This window comes from Azolla caroliniana, unplaced genomic scaffold, assembly GCF_043228905.1.
Source record: "Azolla caroliniana isolate FFs.n. ecotype wild unplaced genomic scaffold, voAzoCaro1.0.p SCAF_4, whole genome shotgun sequence".
Classification (NCBI taxonomy): Eukaryota; Viridiplantae; Streptophyta; class Polypodiopsida; order Salviniales; family Salviniaceae; genus Azolla; species Azolla caroliniana.
Genome location: NW_028230439.1, coordinates 22736579 through 22758038, shown reverse-complemented (window position 1 = coordinate 22758038; position 21460 = coordinate 22736579). Strand labels below are relative to the sequence as shown.

The 21460-nt window shown below is 41.9% G+C and overlaps 1 protein-coding gene across 1 annotated transcript; it reads left to right on the top strand.

Annotated features, from left to right (window-relative positions):
- Positions 1–7264: 7264 nt before the first annotated feature.
- LOC147865469 (uncharacterized protein At5g01610-like) lies at positions 7265–8359 on the top strand. The gene has a single exon (XM_087318287.1). The coding sequence runs from the start codon at positions 7529–7531 to the stop codon at positions 7982–7984; it is 456 nt and encodes a 151-aa protein (XP_087174413.1). The 5' UTR covers positions 7265–7528; the 3' UTR covers positions 7985–8359.
- The last annotated feature ends 13101 nt before the right edge of the window (positions 8360–21460 follow it).

The window sequence follows — 21460 nt, the reverse complement described above, 5'->3', positions numbered from 1 at the left end:
TTTTTTCCTTATTTTCACATGAACCCTTTGGACTATGACACTATGATCAATATGAAATACAATTGGATCAAGCAAATAAACTATCAATGAGTAACATGAGAATTCGTCTCACAAAGAAAGAATGTAGATGCCATTTTTTGTTACAAATTCTTGTTAATGGGTGTTGAACTTCATTATCTACAATCAAGATATCCTATACAAGATTTAATTTATTGTTTAATAATATTTAGACCAATGACATAGCAATGCCTTTGTGTTTTTTAAAACTTTGGAGGGGCAATCCTCTTGCCGACATCATATTCCTTTTTCTTAGTCCAAATGGCAGTTTTCTTATTTCATTTTCCCTTCTTTTGCAAATCATGTGATATTGTGAAACGGTACACCACAACATTTTCAATCAGTTTTATGTGTTTGTTTTTTGGCCTATTTTATGTGTAATAACATCAATCACCAATTAACTTTATTCTTTTATGCAAATATAATGATTTGCTCCCTCTAGCTAATGACAATTTCCCATATTTTCGTCCATGTCTTACAAACATTTTGTGACACTAATAGACAACCCCCACATTGCTATTGCTACGGCTATTAAGTGTACAACCTTGACATGCATATACATGGTGAATTGTCTAAACTTGAGAAACACACAATCTACCAAGCATCAAAATTCTTTAGCACACATACAAAACTTGCAGACTTCATGCCACACAACCATTGTATATATCACATCTAATGGACCAATGGTATTGTATTGAGTGTCCATAAAGATCACACATGTAATTGGTTAGAAGTTGATCACTCATGAAGTAAAGTAATAGGTAGAGAAAGGAAAAGGTTCAAAAAAATTCCTCCAAGAAGTTAGTTGATAGTCAATTACATCTATTGTGTGAGTTGAAAGCAACCCTCTAATGTACCTACTACCAAGCAAAAAATCCTATAAAAGGTTCACCTTTGTAAATGATAAAGCCTCAATTTTCCATCAATAAGTGGTCTTATTGTTATCTCCCTTCTCCTTTATTTCATTACTTACCCTACCCTCATTACATATGTACATCCATCACTTGCATTTTTCAAACATCCTCCACTTATGAAAGACTTTTGAAGATCCGGATCACCAATAGGACTTTCTTTCAACAAAGATTGTGACATTTTGATTATTGACGAATACTTATAGCCTATGCTCCAAATTAACATTTAAATCATTGATAGAGATAAATGGATCTTACATAGTGTAGCCACTTCTTATGTTGAGAATTGTTTCTACCATGTTAAGCGACTATCATCTATTGAACTTCTCAAATTCAATGTTATTTCATGATCATATTGTGGTTTATCTTATCTCAATTGTGCTTTGCGAGCAATTGAAATGAGGTTGCGCCACTAGTAATCTGGCAACAATATTGAACTCAACATTTGGGCCAAGTACAAGCACATGATTCAATGTTTGATATACAATCATTCTCGTCCTCTCTTGTTGTTATGATCCCACAATTGAGAATGGAGCATGAAGTGGCCAAGCTAGGGTAAAGTAGATTGCATACAAAAACAATATATTGAAAATTTGAATATTTATGGAATGATGTAAGTATGTGGAGCTCAACCGTAGTGCAAAACAACAATATCTGTGCATGGACATTACAAGAGCATCTATGCAATTCCAAGATGGTTGTGGTCCAACCTTACAAAAGGCAATGCTCCAAAATGATGCATTCTAGCACACAAATGGAAGCTTTCAAGTTGTATGATGAGGCTCACAAAATGTTTTTTCGTGATGCACATGTCTTATAAACAAGCTAGCAAACTTAGCCCAAAGAAGAAGAGATTTGATTTAAGGAATTACGGAAATCTGAAAGCACTTGAAGAGTTTCGTTGTGGCAAACAATAAGAAAACTCATCATCTACATGCACACAAAGAGTTTATAAAAAAGGAAGAATGGTATTAAAAGTTAACCAATTAACCAACAATTTCTTTGAGTGGAAGATAAAACACATGATGTGGTCAATTTTGGAGAAATTTAAAGGGGAACCATGTTGAGACTTATGGTAACTTTAGTCTTCTGAGCTTGTATATACATTTTAAGAATTTATGTGATCAATCAAGCAACAAAGAGGATTACAATCACTTTAGGTTACAGAGACCAGAATGACAAGTTAAACAAATGAAAGGATAGATTACATATATGTTTCCTTGTGCATTCTAAGATAGCATGCTTTATGCTTGGAGTACAAATTTGGTCAAATGTTTACCGTAAAGAGGGAGTTATAATATTTAGTGTAAACTACTAGCTGACAAATGTAAGAAAAGCTAGGGCATGGGTTGAAGAGAATAGAAAGAAGGCATATGGCAAGCTTGTTTCAAAGTTATCATAGCACTATTGACAACTTGTCACTCTTTAAGTCTTGCGGGAAGGTAGTTTGAAATGTGAAGGATTTTTATTTTTTTTCCAAAAATGAGATGTGAAGGATTACATTATTGTTTCATAAACTTCAAGAAATTTTCATGTATGATGGCCCATGATCATCTTGGGGGACACGTTGAAAAAATCAAGGTATTGAGTGAACCTATGTTTTTAAAATTTCTAGCGTTTACAAGAATGTGATATATTGTCCACGTGTGAAAGATGAAAATTTTAAAAACATCACTTCTATTGCGCACACTTGCCAACTCTCTTTGCTTTATGTATTTGATAGATAAAAATTTAATGGTCAACAAATTTATACCAAGAAGGCATTGAAGATTTTACCCTTGGAAATGTGTTAATGATGGTTTTGTTATGTGCAAATGATAGGGTTCTTTTGGCAAATGCTTTAAAAGATGCACAAAAATTTGTGAATGTCCTTGAAAAGTTATGCATTTATTGTAGGTTTGATGTTGAATCCCAATGCCTAGAAAAGAAAGGTTATGCTTATGAAGACTCGAAAGAAAGATAAACCATACATTGTGTAAAATATTGACCCACTTGAAATGAAAAAAGTTGTGAATATCCTAGGTTTGAAGTTTTGTCCTATAATAGATAGAATGCATGCATTTTATTCATTGTCTGATAATGGGAAGTAAGATTCTCTATGCAATGGAAGAGAAATGAAATGTTAGGTACTTACGAAATACCTGAATAACAACATTAGTGCTCTGTCATTGAGTACTAACATCTCTCCACTTGGCAAGAGTTTGAAATGTCCAATTACAATTTATTATGAAGCTAATTCAAAGCATTAGGAATTGTCATACATCCCGTACTTCTAAGACCAAATACACTTATCAAGGCCCTCTTTGCTACCCATTTCCACCTTTGTTCCAAGTTAATGAGGATCATGGATCGCAAGTTACGTGAATATGGATCATTGATCATTGTATTTGCCCATTATAAGGATGCTACATGTGTGTGATGATGTTGTATCTACATAATAATGAAGTAGATAGATATTGCAAACTACTAATTTGAAACTTTCATGGGAGATTTTTGTATCTAGAACACTAGAGGGGAAGGCTAGATTGGTTGGAATAGTATGAACCCCAAGTCAAAAGTATGTGCAAAAGAAACACATGGCTTGGTAAGGCGTTGGTCATTTTGGAGAGTGTGTGAGAGAGAAGTCTTGTACATCATAGTGTATTATCGTTAATAGTACAATCACTATTGTTGATATTTTGGATTGATTTTCCGTTCTCTTTCTATATTCTAGCAATGTACATTGTATGACCTTTCATATAGTGCGGTTTTAGGATCATTGTATTAGGGTTATACCCTAGTGCTACACCAACTTTTTTCCCAACCTATTTACTTGGGTTCAAATCTTTTACCATATGCCATTGTAGAATGAAGAGGTTGAAGGCACTGAGCAACTTTACTAGCTAAGTTACAACCATCTAGGCTATTGTTAATTTGATAAACGAACACTTTTGACCCATGTAGGTGGCTCAAAGCTATGATCTTCATGTTACTAGCAAGATCTCACATAACCTCCCAAAGGGTGTTTTGAGTGAGACATTTGATCGATTGCAACATAGAAAGTTCTTATTTATTCCAATGAAATGCTTAGGTTCGTACACAATACTTATTAGCAAGCAAGTCATCTAGATTTTGCATTTCTCCTTGAATTTTAATCGGAAGAGATTGGTTATTCTATCCAGACACATGACTTGCATTTGTAATAGAATAAAACACTTAAGACCAAAATTAGGTTAATCAAATTAATCCTATTATGTTGGTGTTTACACCGAAGCTTAGGGTAAGAATTCAACATCTTAAAAGAGCATTGATCTCACATGCACTTATACATATATAATCCAAGTTGTAGGTATTTAAGTGTGTATATGTATATTTTGTAGTATCTAGTTTGGCCTGAAGCGAGGTGATCCATTAGAGAGGGAAAGCTAGGACAATGAATATCTAACTAAAAAGAATTCACTTTGACTTTTCTTTGACCAACAAATTTGATTGCTTAATATAATTAATCGAGACAACTTGTAGAATGTATTGTTATTGTTACGGGCATGACCAGATAATATCCCGTGGTGAGAATTTATCATAGTATTCTATACATGTGGATAAAGTTTGGTGATGCCCGTAACAGTTATCGTGTGTCTATCTACCACGGTTTATCATGACCTTGCTTCTAGTATTGTAGAGAGACAAAGAGGATGTGGGGAGGCCTACAACCATTTTATCCCAGGTCATTTTCACTATGTGCTTGCCATGTGGCCTCCCCAAAAAATCCTTGACCTTACTAGTTAGCAAAGATTTGAACTTTGCTAACATGTATTGAGGGTGATGCCGATGAAGGGTAAGGTCATAACTTGCAAGGACTTTTTCTTATCCTCGATGATGAATGGCCTATGCATTAGTAAGAGAGAATTAATAAAAGCTATAAGGCATGGCATCAATGGTGGAAGAGAAGGGGAGAAAAGGAATAAGTGAGAATTCAAGCCAATTGTACAAAACATTAAATAAGTGAATCATTGCATCAGTATTCAAATACAGAAAAGAAAAGACAAATAGATATTTATATTTGTCATTGCCACCAAGTTATAATTGCTCTAATAACTACCTTGAATCTAAATTTGGTCTAAGATCATGTTTAGGAGAATACTGATTCCAACACTTTTCTATATCATTTCATTATTGTAAGTCGTGACCATAAATATGGTACTAATCAATATCCATTCAAACTTTTGGGTGGATCAGGCTTTGAACAAAGTAATGTACTCTAAAAGGTTTGTTTGCTTGTAAAGCTGCATCAGGCAAATGTCCGTTACAATTATTGGGGAAATGTCACTTACAAATAACTAAGGCAACATATGATTTGTAAGTTAAGTCAGAAGAGCTAATTTAGGAAGAATATTGTGACACAACATTTCAACTAAATACATTCCAGCTCTATTTCATTCAAATTTATCTACTCCACTTCAGTGCAACTCATTCCTAATTTCCTTTAGACACCATTATCATATGATGATGTCATTTATCGCAATTATAAACTCAAGAATGGGGAACCCACAAGTTTATATAGAGCTTAATCATAGTAGGTATGTGTTTGTTAGTCATTAACAAGTTAGCCAAGATTTTAGTATGTGGTTGCTAATATATTGTTAGAAATGTTCTATATTCTCTTACATAAGGAAAAGGTAACAAGGGAGAGAATGTTAGAGACGACACATATGTAGCTCATTTGATAGGTTGTTTGGGCAATCATGCATTTTATAGTGTCCTCTATTTCATTAATGCAAAAAAGTGAAAGAGAACCCTATTGATATTTAACATACTACCATAACGTTACAAAAGTAGCGATCAAGGGGTGAAAGTCACATAATACGATCCATCTAAGGATAAGTCTAAAAACCATGCAAAAATGTGGCAGTGGAGACAATCCAAAGAGATGTCAATGTTATTTTGCACTCCATAAAACATCAAAAACATGTTGCCATGCAAATAGCTAGTCCCCAATTTGGAAAGGAAGAACAAATTAGTTTGTTGGTAAGGATGTGTGTCCCTTATATATTGACTAATAGAGTGATTGATGAATCTAGGTTAAAATGATTTTGAAAGATCATACTCACAATCTACATGAGATAATGCTATAGTCAATCAATCACTTTACTAGTGTCGGAAAACTCATTATATATTATCGAATGGTGTGGATGACAAATCTAGGCCCAATTTGGCAAAAGATTTCATACACTCATTAATATCACAACATGGGATGTTTCTATAAGTTATATTGGCAAATTTGGTGAGTTGTTGTAAAAATGATGAAATGCCTTTGCAAGGATAAACAATGAAGAAAGTATAAGCAACAACGATGTATAACTTACCAACATTTACTTTGTCATGTGGATCGAGTTTTATAAATGTTAAATACTTTGGGAATATGATAGGGCAAACTCTTGAGATTTTGGCACTTTGACAAGGGGTTTTACGAATCCCCAAATCTCTTTCCTCATTGGCAAGGTTCTTGAAAAATATAAAGGTTGCATTTGCCAAGCGTTTCGCCTTTATGCATGTTACATTTGTGTAAAAACGGTACTATTTGTCTTTGGAATGAGATCACTGAATGCTGATATTTATGCTTAATGGCTGACAAGTCAAGAGTCCAAGCCAAGCCCAAGTGGGCGAGTCATCAATGTAGAGTTATAACTACGAGGGTTGGGTAGAGTTATTTTCGTGAATAAAAAGGCTCGAAATGTCATTGGGTTATGCATATGCAGGGATCTCTATCACGATCCCAAATGAACAATGAGTTCATCCTACAAGCCTATTATGTTTTCGTTCTTTAGCTCGGCATGGCAAACTCTCCATATTGTCATCGACATGCAAAGTTAAAGAAGAAGAAGAAGAAGAATAAGAAGAAGAAGAAGAAGAAGAAGAAGAAGAAGAAAACTCGGGTCCACACTGCAAGACAAAAGCTTCCCTTAGGCGGACGGGCATCTCATTGATCATGATTCAAGGCCATGGATCATGGATCATCATAGAAGAAGAAAGAAGAACTAAGAAGAAGAAAGAAAGAAGAGCTAAGAAGAAGCAAGAAGAACTAAGAGGGAAAAAAAAAAGAACTAAGAAGCAGAAGACTTTGATAATACATACACATTTATTTCGGTTCGGTTCGGTTCGAGCGCGTCTCAAAATCGAAACCAAACCGAAAGCGAAATCAATGCCTTCTCTCTCTCTCTCTCTCTCTCTCTCGTCTCGTCTCGTCTTGTCTAATCTCTCTGTGTATATAAATGCAGCGAATCCCTGCTCTACCTCTCATCGATCACCTCCATAGCCATTTCTCTCACCCATTCATTCCTTCATTCCTTTCACTCCCTCCGTCTCTGCGTATATCCCATCTGACCTAACTCGAGCTTCCATAGCCTTCCGCTTACTGCTACTATCACTGCCGTTCTCTTCTTTCTCCGTCCCTGCGCTCCTAATCTTAGGCTCCTGAGCCTTTCTCTTGCCTGTACGCCGCGCCATATTCCGATTCGTAGACCCTGCACCGTTTCATTGGAACCAAACCATATAAACCCGAAGGAAACGTTCGCGGAGAGGTCATGGCGTCCGTCAACTGCACCACGGTGACAACAGAAGCTCTGCTGTTCCCTGATCTTCGAGAGAAGGCTATAATCAGCCATGGCGAGGAATGCATGAAGAAGTCAATCGAGTTGATCCAAGAGTTTGGGCTGCCAGGCGGCCTCCTCCCCCTCAAGGACGTCATCGAAGGTGGATACGTCGAAGAAACGGGATTCGTTTGGATACTCACCAAATCTAAGCAACAGCACCATTTCAAGAAAGCCGATCGTCTTTGTAAGTACGAAGAGCTCGTTACTTGCAGGATGGAGAAGAACAAGATGAAGGACATCAAAGGTGTGAAGGCGAAAGACATGCTTCTGTGGGTGAGCGTGAACGAGATTTTGAAGGATGAGAAAGAGCCTCCTAAGCTTCATTTCAAGAGCTTCGCTGGCCTTTCTCGAAGCTTTCCTGTTGAATACTTTGGTGTCGGGTCTTAGAAGTGAAATACTATTCAGTGTTGTCTTTTTTGTGGTGTTTTTCGTTCCTGATAGTTAGTGTTTTCTTGGAAGGCAAATTCGTAGCTTTCGTGCATGGAATAAATATCATTTTGTTTATCCTGCGAAATCTATAGCTTTAGAGCTTTCTGCCGCTTAAAACCTATGCTTATCTAAACCGCTGGACCATTCTATGTGTGTAGTTATTTCTGCTGTTGGTAGAAGTGGAAGGAAGCTCAGTTGTGGCAATCTTTCTACTTCTCGTAGCTTAGCATTTAAAACTGAAGCAATCCTAGTTATATATGTATCTTTCATCTTTGAGAAGATCTAATCTTGTATTTGGCTTCCACCTATAGAGAGCAGAGCCATTACGTATAATGTGATCAATTATTTCAATTGAAATCTAATTGGTATTGGTTACAATACGTTTGTCTTTGGCTTATAACCAATGAAGCGTGTATCTCCTTTTGGGAATACCTTGTCTTTGGTTTGTAATCATCTGGTATTGGTTACAATACGTTTGTCTTTGGTTTGTAACAAATTAATGCGCGAATCTCCTTTTGGGAATACCTTTTCTTTGGTTTGTAATTATCTTTATCTGAGGCATACATTTCTCTTAAAATGACCAACGTTTTTTGAAATATATGGTTTTATGTTCGAAATGTTGCTTATTTGGTATGGTTCTCAGTTTATGTTTCGCGTTAGATTTTCGAAGTTAATGGTATTTCTTTGATTGATCTAATAAAAGGTTGTCATATGATTTATGACTATATTTTCCCTATGAAATGTTAAATTGGATGGTTTGTGATGGTTTTTCTTCTTATTTCAGTGTGGTTTCCTGGTATCATTCATGTCTATTTGGAACGAGATGCACATTATTTTATCATATGTATTATCATACGGAACTAGTCTCTTAACAATGCCTTCTTAGTTCTGGAAACTTAGGGTTTGGTGGCGAAGCATTATACAATGGAAGGCTTAAAAAAGTGGAAAATTCTTGTCTTTTTTGAATTCCTGTTTCCATATCTTCTAACAAGCAAAGCATCTTAGGTTGTCTGCTGTCTTTTTTAAATTGCCTGTTTTTCTATTTGCTAGCCTTCCGATTGCCTGTTAAAAGCAAAAAATCAAATCATTATCATGGAAATAATGACAGTGATTGATGTTGCCATCGCCAGATAGAAAGAAGACCAGCTGTGGCCGGATTTCCCTCCTAAGTCTTCTTTTCCGAAATTTCCTTAAATACCCTTTCTGCACCAACCTCTCTTTCCATTACCCCTTATACTCAATAGGATGTGCTATTGAGTATTCATATGGTGCCTATGAAGCCAATTCTCTCTCTCTCTCTAGAAAACTCCCTATTGAGAGAGCTACAAACTGTGGATGTATTTGATGGAACAAACATGAAGAAACTCGGGGTAATTCGGAGAGAGTTTTGCGTGTGTGTCCGGACTATTCTTGGTATGCATTTATTGAACATGTATTTATGTTGTTGTACTAGTTTTGAAGACTATCCGAATCAAGACATTGTTTCGTACATGTCTTTTGATCTGGACGTGTATGAAAACCAATCTCTTGATTAGGATGTGTATGAAACGATAGTCTCTCAATGAGTATGATGTATGATATAATGGCTCGATTAGAACAGGGCACATGAAATAATGTATTGATCAAGGGGATGCATTGTTTTTATAGAGAGATCATACGCTTAACATGGCTTTGTAGATGGCTCTCAATCCATGGGATCAATGGTCACGGAAATGGGTGGGATGTTGTGGCCTTCACTATTATAACTGCTTTAATAACCTAATTTCTCCTACTACATCAATCAACTCACGAAAATGATTTAATCACATTCTCTTGTTTGCAAGGAAAATTCGTATGCAACACTTCCCTAACATTATCATGGTAAGTTACAAAGGCTCGATGTTTGTCGTCATAATGCAAATATGAACTTGTTGAGGAGTTTTCTAGAACTTATTTATTTTCTTGGATATTTGTTCCAAACATTTGGTCACTTACCTCAAGATAAAGAGAATAAAGTCTTGGTGGAAACACATAACCGTATTACTAATTACTTTTAATGCTTGAGAAAGTAGTTCCAAACTACTTGAAGTAACGCAAAACTCCCAAAACATTATATGTGCAAATGTGATGGATAACTAGAAATACACAACTGGTTAACTGATTACTTCTTATACATGAGATAGAATTTCCAAACCACTAGCAATGTGATGGAAGTACATAACCGTATCACTAAAATTTTCTTATTTCTAGATTACTAGAAGTAATGAAAAATTCCCAAAACATCCTATGTGTAATGTGATTGCACGAATCTCTAAACCAAAGATGTGATTGATTAGGTTCGAGTCCCAATCCAGAGATTTTCTTGAAAAGTTGCTCTCTACACTTTCCTACACGTGCACGCATGTAAGACCAAGTCTCATGAAAAAGGTATTATAAACCAATTGCAGTACTTGTTGGTCAAGGTCATTGTCGATAAGCGTGATCCCATCTTTCAATTTTCAAAGAACGAAACAAAAGTATTACCAAAGAGCTCACGAAACAAAAGTATTACCAAAGAACTCAATAGTCATCACACATTCTTTCAAGCTTTCGTAATTCCAAAAAAGACGATCCTTTTATGTTCTTGCCAAGTTCTAATTCATGAATTGCAAAAGAAAGCTTGAGATTCTTCCTTCAATTATGTGCAAACCATATTACATTCTTATGTGATTATCATCTTGGTGCATGGTAGATGTGTAGTAATTTTCATTTGGATCAATTGCTTCGATACTTTTTTTAGTTCCATGCTTAGTTAGTTACTAAGTTTGATGTATGCCTTCAATGGGACTCCAATGTTCTAATGTGAAAGCATGGGCTTTGTACATCGTACGAGACTACCGCACAATCTCACGTGCTATGGTCTATCATGCGCATTGCGTATCCACAAGTATGGTGTACATGACCTCAAATAATGTCACCATTATGGAAAAACTACCAAATTTCTCCTACATTGGCATTTGACACATGCTCTAGTATGCAAACATTAAAAATATTAGCTTTATCCTTCCAAGGAAACTCTAACAAATTCTTGAGAACAACTATTTGCAAGGGAAAATTTGGCCTAATCCGACAAATTTGTCATAATAAACCTCGGTGGTTTGAAGTAAAAAATAGGAATGTGGAAAATCAGGTTAGTGAGGATATGAACTTATGTGTTTGAAAACTTTTGTGCTGATATTCATTCCGAGTCTCATTCAATCGTCCTTCATAATGTACACAAAGAGAACAAAATGTGACAAATATACATAATCTTTTTATAAATTCTTTAAAAGGTTTGTGGTGTTTTCTCATTTTTCACGTTGTTTCATGTATCCGAAGAAAGCTTTGACCAATTAATTAACGAGTGAATTCCCAAACACTGCATGCGAGGGATAAATAGGAAAACCTCTACATTTCCGTTATTGGGCATGAGTTCAAATCCAACTTCGTATCGATGGAGCCTTTTACTATAGACCCAAGTTTCTTTCAAACTTGACACATATGGAATGGATCAGCTCATTATATATGTATATGTTGTTGTTGGCTTTTATAGTCCAACCCATACTTAATAAGAGCATCTCCAAAGCACTTTTTTGGAATTTGAAGAAAAACAAGAGACGAAATCTGTGGAAAACATCTTCAAATTTTTTTTTGTTTCTTATTGTTTCCCCATCATCTCCATTGACATGAGTTGTCTCAAATTTATGTCTGGACTACGTTATATAGACAAGTGAACCCTTAGTTTGAGGAAAAGAAAATTCTATAATTGGTTAGTTTTGGACTATGTTATATAGACAAGTGAACCCTTAGTTTGAGGAAAAGAAAATGTACATGTGAATTTTGTAAAAAGACTGTCAAAACCAATTTGAAATTATGGAATGACAACATCATAAATAACCTCAGTATTAAATGGTGTCATATTAGTTATACCTGAGGTACTTTTAATAGCACGAAATCTACCCTAGGTCAAACTATTGAAAGCCTAATATGTAGGTAGATTTTTCAAACACAAAGGTAAAGTGTACAAGCTAGACAACCAAATTAATTATGATGCGAACAACATAGTACGTGAAAGCTAGATTTACATGCAACATAACTAGATTATCTCATAATTAGGTTATGATGCAACCTACTAAAATTGAGCTGGTTAATTATGGTATGACCTTAATGACACTTTGTATTAACTAAATTTTTTTGCCCCCTCTAATAGGAACCTTAATCACACACAATGCTTTATTTCTCCCCTTTCACAAAGGTCTAAGTTTAAGGTGAATCTAGGAATGTGTATGACCTACATTGATGGATGTATTCATTTTTTGAACAAATGGTTGGCATGCTTCCTAATTCAAGATGTTGGTTTTTTGCACCAAAGACGAACCTTTGACTCAAATTGGCGAGCTTTTCGATGTTTGCCTTTTCCTCTCCATGACTATGGCATGACCATCCATGCCTAATTCACGATACATCCATGATACATCTATAGTATACAGATGACAAATCCTTGGCAACATGCCTATTTTATTCCAAGTTGAACCATGAATCCTCTCGGATCATTCTATTTTCAAAAGACATCCTTTATACGTCCATGTCATACACATGAACAATGTTAAGAATCGAATCGTCGATCCACGAAAGCTATGCTGAAATAGAAAACATCACAATAGACAAAATACACACTGCACAGTGTTTTACGTGGAAACCCTAAATGGGAATAACCACGGAAACAAAGATTCCACTATACACAAGAGAATACAAGATGCGATCAAAATACAACACTCTCCACACATAGTGTATCAGCCACACAAGGCTCTTGGCATCAAACCTCACTCCGCTATGGCACCACTCTCTATCTCCCTCTCACTACGTCTCTCTTCTCTGTCACACTCTACAACAGATGCTCACTACTATTATGTCCTGCTCTCTGATACTCTTCTCATACTAATATGTTTGCCCTAAGTGTATTTATACTTATACACTATGTGGGCTATTTACAAATGTAGCCATTACTACTATCATTCCTATTATTATACTAAATAACAATAATAGTTAATTAGCCGACTAGTCGACTCAAGTGTCGATTGTCCAATCGGCCCAACTAGTCGGCCTTATCTTCGACCATCCGGTTGGCACGACTCGTTGGTCGTGTCTTCGACTTGGATTCCCCTACTATCAACTCCCCCTAGTCGACTCTCCATGTCTTCGACTGTCGGCACTCATCATGACCAGTCGGTTGCTCCCATAGGAGGGACATATTCCTAATAAACTCCCCCTTCCTTCCTATGGGAGGAATCATTCAGTTTTGTCCTCTATCGAGAGCCTCAGAGTTTGTCCATTAGTAGGTTCTTTGTCAACATGTCGGATACCATTTTCTACAGTATGGATCTTCACAAGGGTAAACTCTTCTTCCTCCACTTTCTCTTGCAACCAATGGTACCTCCTCTGTATATGTTTGGTCCGGGAGTGGTACACAACATTCTTGGCTAGATGTATGGCACTTTGGTTGTCGCAATGAAGAAAGAACTCCTTTTGCTTCATTCCCAATTTGCTGAGAAAGTTTTTCATCCAAATCAGCTCTTTGCCGGCCTCTAATGTTGCCATATACTCTGCCTCTATGGTTGACAAGGCCACAGATTTCTGAAGTCGTGACTGCCACGACACTACTCCCCCTGCATAAGTCATCACATACCTTGATGTGGATCGACTAGAGTCTGCATCCCTCAACATGTCCGAATTGGTAAAACCTTCGAGCATAGGTTTTCCGACACCGTACCTTAAGCATACCCCCTAGGTACCTTTCAAGTACTTGTGTATCCACTTGACGGCTGCCTAGTGTTCTCGTCCTGGATTACTCATATATCGGCTTATTGCCCCCACAACAAAAGCTATGTCTGGTCTCGTGCAAACCATAACATACATTAGACTGCCGATGGCCGAGGCATACAATACTTTGCTCATCTTAACCTTTTCTTTCTCGCTCCTTGGGCATTGCTTTGCATTTAGCTTGCAATTTGTCGGCAATAGAGAGCCGATTGGCTTTGTTCCGACATGTTGAATCTCTCTAGGATCTTCGTCACATATTTCTCTTGTGACAACCACAACACTTTCTTAGTTCTGTCCCGAACTATGTGCGTCCCTAAGATCGGCTTCGCCGGTCCAAGATTGTTGAGATACAAGCTCAACATTGGCCGGATCGGCTGTGCAAGCCGAGAACCGGATCGGTTGGGATCGATCGGTTAGGCCGGACCGGTGCGTAAACCAGTGGGCAGATCGGTGCACAATGAGAAGCCGTAGCGGTGCATAAACCGCGAGGCCGTTGGAAAGATATTCTGCGTAGGAATATATTTTGGGAGTTAGTGTAGAACTCACTTATGAGCATTGAAGTACGTGTCTGTACTTCTTTCAGTCCGTATGGACTTGTATAAAGGTGCTCACTAAGCACATCCTATGTACAGACCGTGTATTATTTTTGAATTGAGTTTGTGTGCATTCTCTCTCTCTCTCTCTGTCTGCCTCTCCCACATACTGTGTATATTCAAGGTCTCCATTAAACTTGCGTTTCTGTGTTTGGTTTTCTATTGCTTCCGCACGCTATTCTTTTCACATGGTATCAGAGTGCAAGGGTTGAGAACCTCTGCAACCGACCTTAGCTCAAAGAAGAAAACCTAACCTTCGTAAAGAACAGGAAAAACAAAATGGATAGAGGCATGGCTAGCTCGCTTCCGACAGAGAAGCTCGACAGAAACAACTACCCGTCTTGGTCTTACAAGATGCACCAATACCTGCTCGGGCACGGTTACTGTAGCTACATCCACGAAGCAAATGACAAAACACCCGATTCGACACATAGAGATTTCCCGGCGTGGAAACAGTCGGCGAGTGGAGTCCTCTACTACTTCATGTCTTGTGTGGGCGAAGAACTTCTGAGCTATATTCGGGATGCGAAAATGCCGAAGGATGCTTGGGGAAATCTAAAAAAGATTTTCGCCGCAAGCACCACAGCCAGAAAGCTCCAACTCCGACAAGAGTTGAGCAACTTGCGACAACGCGATTTGTCGGTGGCTGATTACACCTCGAAGATCAAAGATATATGCGACTCCCTAGCCTCCATCGATGTGAACGTCGAGGAAGGCGAAATGGTGCATATCTGTCTTGGGGGACTGGCGTCGAAGTTCGGAGCGTTCCGAACTGGTGTGTGTACACAGGAGAATACGCCGTCATTTTTCGACCTACAGTCGATGCTCCTTATAGAGGAGAACCATGCAGGTGCGTTGACGAGTACGCACACCGATAGCAAGATGCTGTACACGGAGGGAGATAGGCCCCGTGGTCGTGGCAGACGAGGCGAGTCGGAGCGCAATGGAGGTGGCCGACGGGATCAAGGAAGAAGGCACCGAAGTGATGGCGACAACAATTCCAGACCCTCCGGAAACAGGGGGAGTCGAGGCGACGAGAACCGACAAGGGAAATCTGCCGCGGAATGCTGGTACTGTGGCAAGAAAGGCCACAAGGAGTGCAAGTGTTGGAAGAAGTGCGCCGATTCGGAGAGGACCGGATCCGGATCAGGTTCCGGACAAACCGACAAGAGTAGTCGCTTTGACAGGGATGCACGCTCCCTAAGCACAACAGTCGGCCACAACCGAGTCTAAAATCATAAACACGGAAAACGGGTAATGAAACGCACGACACAATGGAGAGAAGAGTACACAGGATGTTAACGTGGAAAACCCAAACTCGGGGAAAAACCACGGCAACCCACAGATTGCAAACTATCACTATATAAGAATTTACAATAGTGGAGCATCGAGGCAACGACCTCGAGCTTGTTATCTTCGCCACAGGCGGCGGTTACAACAGAGATACGAACTCTTCGTCTCTTTCTCTCTCTCTTTCTCTCTCTCTTTCTCTCTGTACACTGTTGCGCTCTAATCTTGCACCAACAAGAATGACAACTACATCCTAAAGTTTGCCCTAAGTCATATTTATACTAATATGACTTTTCGACTATTTACAAATATAGCCCCGATGGACTCTCAGAAACATATTTACGAATATGTCCCTTCATCCGGTGAGCACTCCTTACCGGGCCTGCATCATCTGGCGCTTGCCAGGCACACGTCATCCGGTTCTCACTGGGTCTTCACCATCCGGCTCTTGCCGGGTACTTGTCATCCGGTTCCGGCCTCGGCCTATCGGCCTAGGCCGAGTTTGCTCATCAGTACTATTCTTCTCACTTCCCATCCTGGGGACCTGTTTCCTAACAAACTCCCCCTTCACTCCGGCATGGGATGTCTTACTAGTCCAATCCGCTTCCGGCATGCATCCAGCTTGTCGGGTATCAGTACTTTGGTCAGCATATCTGACCCATTCTCGGCCGTGTGGATCTTCGTTAGCGCAAACTCCTGGTCATCTACTCTTTCCCGGATCCAGTGATACCTTCGCTGGATATGCTTCGTCCGGGAATGGTAGGCAACATTCTTAGCAAGGTGGATGACACTTTGACTGTCGCAATAGAGCCGGTATTCATCTTGCCGAATACCGAGCTCTCCGATGAAGTCCTTCATCCATAAAATTTCCTTGCCGGCTTCCACAACCGCCATGTACTCCGCCTCCGTGGTTGACAACACAACCGCCTTCTACAACCTCGACTGCCACAAAACAGCTCCCCCTGCATATGTCATTACATACTCGGATGTAGACCGACTGGTATCCATATCAGCCGACATGTCCGAATCGGTAAAACCGTCAAGTTGAGGTTTAGCGGAGTCGAATCGGAGACACATATTCGAAGTGCCCTTCAAGTACCGGAGTATCCATTTGACTGCGTTCCAGTGCTCCTTGCCGGGATTGCTCATAAACCGGCTCACCACTCCGACTGCGTATCCTATATTCAGTCGGGTACATACCATTGCGTACATTAAGCTCCCGACGGCAGAGGCATATGGAACCTTCATCATATCAGCCTTCTCTGCTTTCATCTTCGGGCTTTGCCTATCGGATAATCTGCAGTTTGCCGGGAGTGTCGATCCGACTGGTTTCGCTTCTAACATGTTGAACCACTGAAGCACCTTTGTCACGTACTTCTCCTGTGACAGCCATAATTGCTTCGTTGGCCGGTTCCGGATGATATGCATCCCCAACATCTGTCTTGCCGGACCCAAGTCTTTCATTGCGAAAGTTCAGTTGAGAGCTTTCTTCAGCATCCGTATTCGGGCTTGGTTCCGTCCGATGATCAACATGTCGTCCACGTACAGAAGGAGTATCAGGAAGTCGCCTCCTTCGAACTTCTTCACAAACACGCAGTGATCGGCCTGTGTCTTGTGGTACCCTTGATCGATCATGAAGGAGTCGAACTTCCGGTACCATTGTCGGGGAGCCTACTTCAGTTCGTACAGGCTCTTCTTCAATCGGCATACCAGGCGCTCCTTCCCTTTCTCCACGAATCCTTCCGGTTGCTGCATGTAGATCTCCTCTTCGAGGTCACCGTGAAGGAATGTCGTCTTCACGTCTAGCTGCTCTACCTCGAGGTCCATGCTTGCCGCTATACTCAGTACCGTCCGGATGGAGGTCATCTTTACTACTGGGGAAAATATCTCGTCGAATTTCTCGCCCTTCTTCTGCTGGAACCCCTTCACCACGAACCTGGCTTTGTATCTCGGAGGGTTGCCGACATCTCCCGGTTTCAACTTGTACACCCACTTGTTTCGGAGTGCCCGCTTTCCTTTCGGCAACTCCACCAATTCGCATGGCACTTAACCATTTGCGGCTGTGGGTGACATCCTTCGCTTCTTCGAAGCTTTTTGGCTCCCCCTCATCGGTTAGCAACACATGTTCTGCATCCGGAAATCTCCGGGGGGCCCTTCTCTCTCTGAGAGGATATCTCCGTCTTTGGGCTGTGGTAACCGGCTCCTCCATTTGCTCTTCATCCGAATCCAATCCGGCGTCTTCGGCACGATAAATTTGAGCCAAATTCCCTTCGAGTGACAGTACTCCTCGAACTGCCCCCGATATTCACCTCCGTTATCTGCTCGAACCGCCTTCAGCTTCTGGCCGGTTTCTCTTTCGACTCTCGCGTGGAGCTCTTTGAAGACGTATAGCACCTGATCCTTCGTCTTCAACGGTGTGGCCCACAGCTTCCGGCTGTGGTCATCTATGAACGTCACGAAGTACTGCGATCCTGCATGTGACTTCGTGTCCACTTGACACACATCAGTATGCACCAACTCCAGTGGTGCATTACGTCTCATCGGTGGCCTTGGTTGGAAGGAGGTCCGGTTTTGCTTACCGGCTAGACAATCAGTGCACTTCTCCAAGTGCACGTTCTTCACTGGAATGAGGTTGTCATCTACAAGCCTCTTCATCCCCTTCTCGCTCATGTGACACAACCTTTTGTGCCACAGCTCACCGGCAGTGTCGGATGCCACGTTCACTTCCTCCGGACATAACCGGGCATTCATCAGGTACAACGTGTTGACCTTCCGGGCCCAAGCCACAATCAGGCTACCTTTGTTGAACTTCATAACACCGTTCCGGATGCTACCCGTGTAGCCTTCATCATCTAGCCGGCCGGCTGATATCAGGTTCAGACAAACCTCCGGAACGTGTCGGACATCCTTCAACAACAGCTTGCATCCGGTTGGTGTTGTCAACCACACATCTCCTATGCCGACAATTCGGCATGTACCTTCATTCCCCATCCGAACACAGCCGTGATCACTAGCTGAGTAGGATGAGAAGCATTTCCGGTCCGGGGTAAGGTGGAACGACGCTCCGGAGTCGACCACCCAGGTCATCTCGTCGCCGACAAGGTTTAGCTCACTCTCCTCGGTGATGAGCATCAACTCTTCTTCACTTGCCGCGATTGCCGTCGTTCCCTTCCGGTTTGGCCCCCTTCGGTCTTTACCATTCCGGTCTGATGTCCGCTTCGAATCGGTACCGTTAGTTTCCTTGTCTTTTCGGAAGTGCCGACAGTTCTTCTGGAAGTGTCCCGGCTTGCCGCAATAAAAGCAAGTAGGCCGCCCCTTGACTTTGACTGTGTCCCCGACTTTTCCCGGTGTCGCGTTGTTACGCGCGTGCGTGTAGAAGGGGCGGGACCACGGGGGTCTCGGACTAGGGAGTAGAGGAGAAGGAATAAGACACAAAATGGAAGCTTAGCTCAAGAGGAGATGAGAAAGAATAAGACAATAACATAGAATAGACGGGGCAAGATGCTCAACAAGTTAGCTTAAGGAAACATAAACGCTTTACAATGGTGGCCACCATGGCCGCACCAAACGACTATGAGAAAAACCCTAAAGGAAAACCCAAGAAGAAAACCCTAACCGAAACCCTAAAACCGAATAGGAAACCCTCGACCTAAGTGGTATGCCTCTCTCCCTCAAAATAGGCAACCCCTTCATAAGTGACCCCTCCCTTCCTTTTATAGCCCAAGGAGGGAGGGACCTTACAATGTGGGATAGAATTTCCCCACCAAACCGCACATCCATCGGTATGTGCCAAGAAAGGAGAAGAGGTGAGATTTTTCGGCCATGGTGATAAAACCGAGGTCCGTCGTGTCCTCGTTGGCCTTGCTCGGCTTCAATTTCCATTTCGAGCACGCCTGTCCCTTCCACACGAACCGTCGTAGCATCCCGTTCCACCGTATCCGTCGCACGTCCTCGAGCCGACGGCTCCAACCGATACACCACGTCCACCGTGTGTCCCTGAAACATCGACTCCATCCGAACCGCCATATTCACCGCACGCGCCTTCCTCCCCGGTCGGTCTTCCCGAACGTCATTGCCGATCCGGTCACTCTTTCTTTGTCCGCCACATAGGTCCTTCGATTAGGTCCTCGGTCACCCCGTTTGCTCGATGGATTCCGCCCCTCGCGTACTGCTTGTGTTCTATCTCCGGCTCGATCCTCTCTTCGTCTTGAACACCTCGTGCCGATTCCCTCCGTTCCGCGCTCAACTTCCGTAGGCTCTTTCCGTGTGCCCTTGTTGTCTCCCGAATATGCGCTCATTCTTTGGCCCTTAGGCGACCCCATTCCGCGTTCCTTGCCTCTCCTTTGCCTGTCGTGCTCTCTCGCCGTAGAGCGTACCATCATCCCGACCTCCGTGTCGGTGTCCCTCGAGGCTCTTGTTACTGCCTCACCTCGACTTGCGCCCTCTTGGCCCGTTTGGCCTTGCATGCCCTCCGGGAAGCCGCCACGTTTTCTCTTCCCGGTGTGTACCCCGTTGTTCTCCGCGCACCATCCTTCGCTCTCGCCACCCATCCGCCGATCCCGGCACCTTATGGCTTCGTCTCTCGCCGCGTTGTCGCGTTGTTACGCGCATGCGTGGAGAAAGGCGGGACCACGGGGGTCTTGGACTAGGGGGCGATAGAGCGTAGGAAGTCGTGCTTCACGGCTTCTGGGGCATCTCAGAAACACACCGGAAGCAACCGAAGGGAGAGAGAGCGAGAGAGAGAGAAAGCGTGCTTAACACCAACTCACGCACACACACACACACACACACGCACTCACGCACGCACCCACGCCCTCTTGTACAGGAAACGCAGGGAAAGAGGGGAGCACCCGACACCAACAAGACGCCAATATACACAGACAGACGCAAACGTATATGTATATATATATATAAGAAGAATACACTCCCGGCTTTGAGCCGGACCAAGATAGTTTACAACAGTCGTCTGCTGTCAAGTCGCCGTCGGGGAGCTCACGGGCTTGTCGCGCCGAGCGGGGTCTTGCGCAGGAGATGAGCTGAAGCAAACCTTAAGCGAACACGAAGGGAAAGAAGAAGAAGCAGAAGAAACCTAACCCTAAACCTACCGGTATACCCTCTAAATGCAAAAATGGGCAACCCTTTTTCAAAGGGCGTTCCCTCCCTTTTATAGAACAAGGAGAGGGACGCGTTACAATGTGGGACAAATCCCGACTTTCATGGGATCGTCTGTCCCGACTTGACTTCTCTTCGGCGCCATAAAGGCGCCCTCGATATTCACACCAAATGTACATGGGTGCGTACACACGCTGCACCCCGCCGATGTAGACAATGTTTCCCGGTTTTCGCCTATGGCCGAAATTCTTCACGACATCCGCCCCCACCTAACTGCACGTCCACCGGCACGTGCCAAATCTGGCTGAAGGGTGAGAGATTTCGGCCGGCGAGAAACCGGTCTCCCGTGATCCGCATCTCGACTCGCTGCCGGTTTGATCTGGCGGCTTCGAGTCTTCCTTCGCGCTCGCCTCCCCGTAGGCTCGTTCGACCCGTCGATGGGTCCTTTGCCGCGATCTCCGTAGCACGCGTTCTTCCGTTGGCCCTTGTTCGGCCGTATGAACGCCCCACTTCCCGCCGTATGCCCGATGTCCTCCGCTAGAGGAATGCCCGTGGCAGCCCGCTTGGCCTCCGTTGTCGAATTGTGATGTCCCGATGGTGTTTCGCGTCGCCTTCGTCCTTC

Coding starts and splice junctions, on each gene's coding strand:
- LOC147865469 (XM_087318287.1), top strand. CDS start 7,529: ATGGCGTCCGTCAACTGCACCACGGTGACAACAGAAGCTCTGCTGTTC.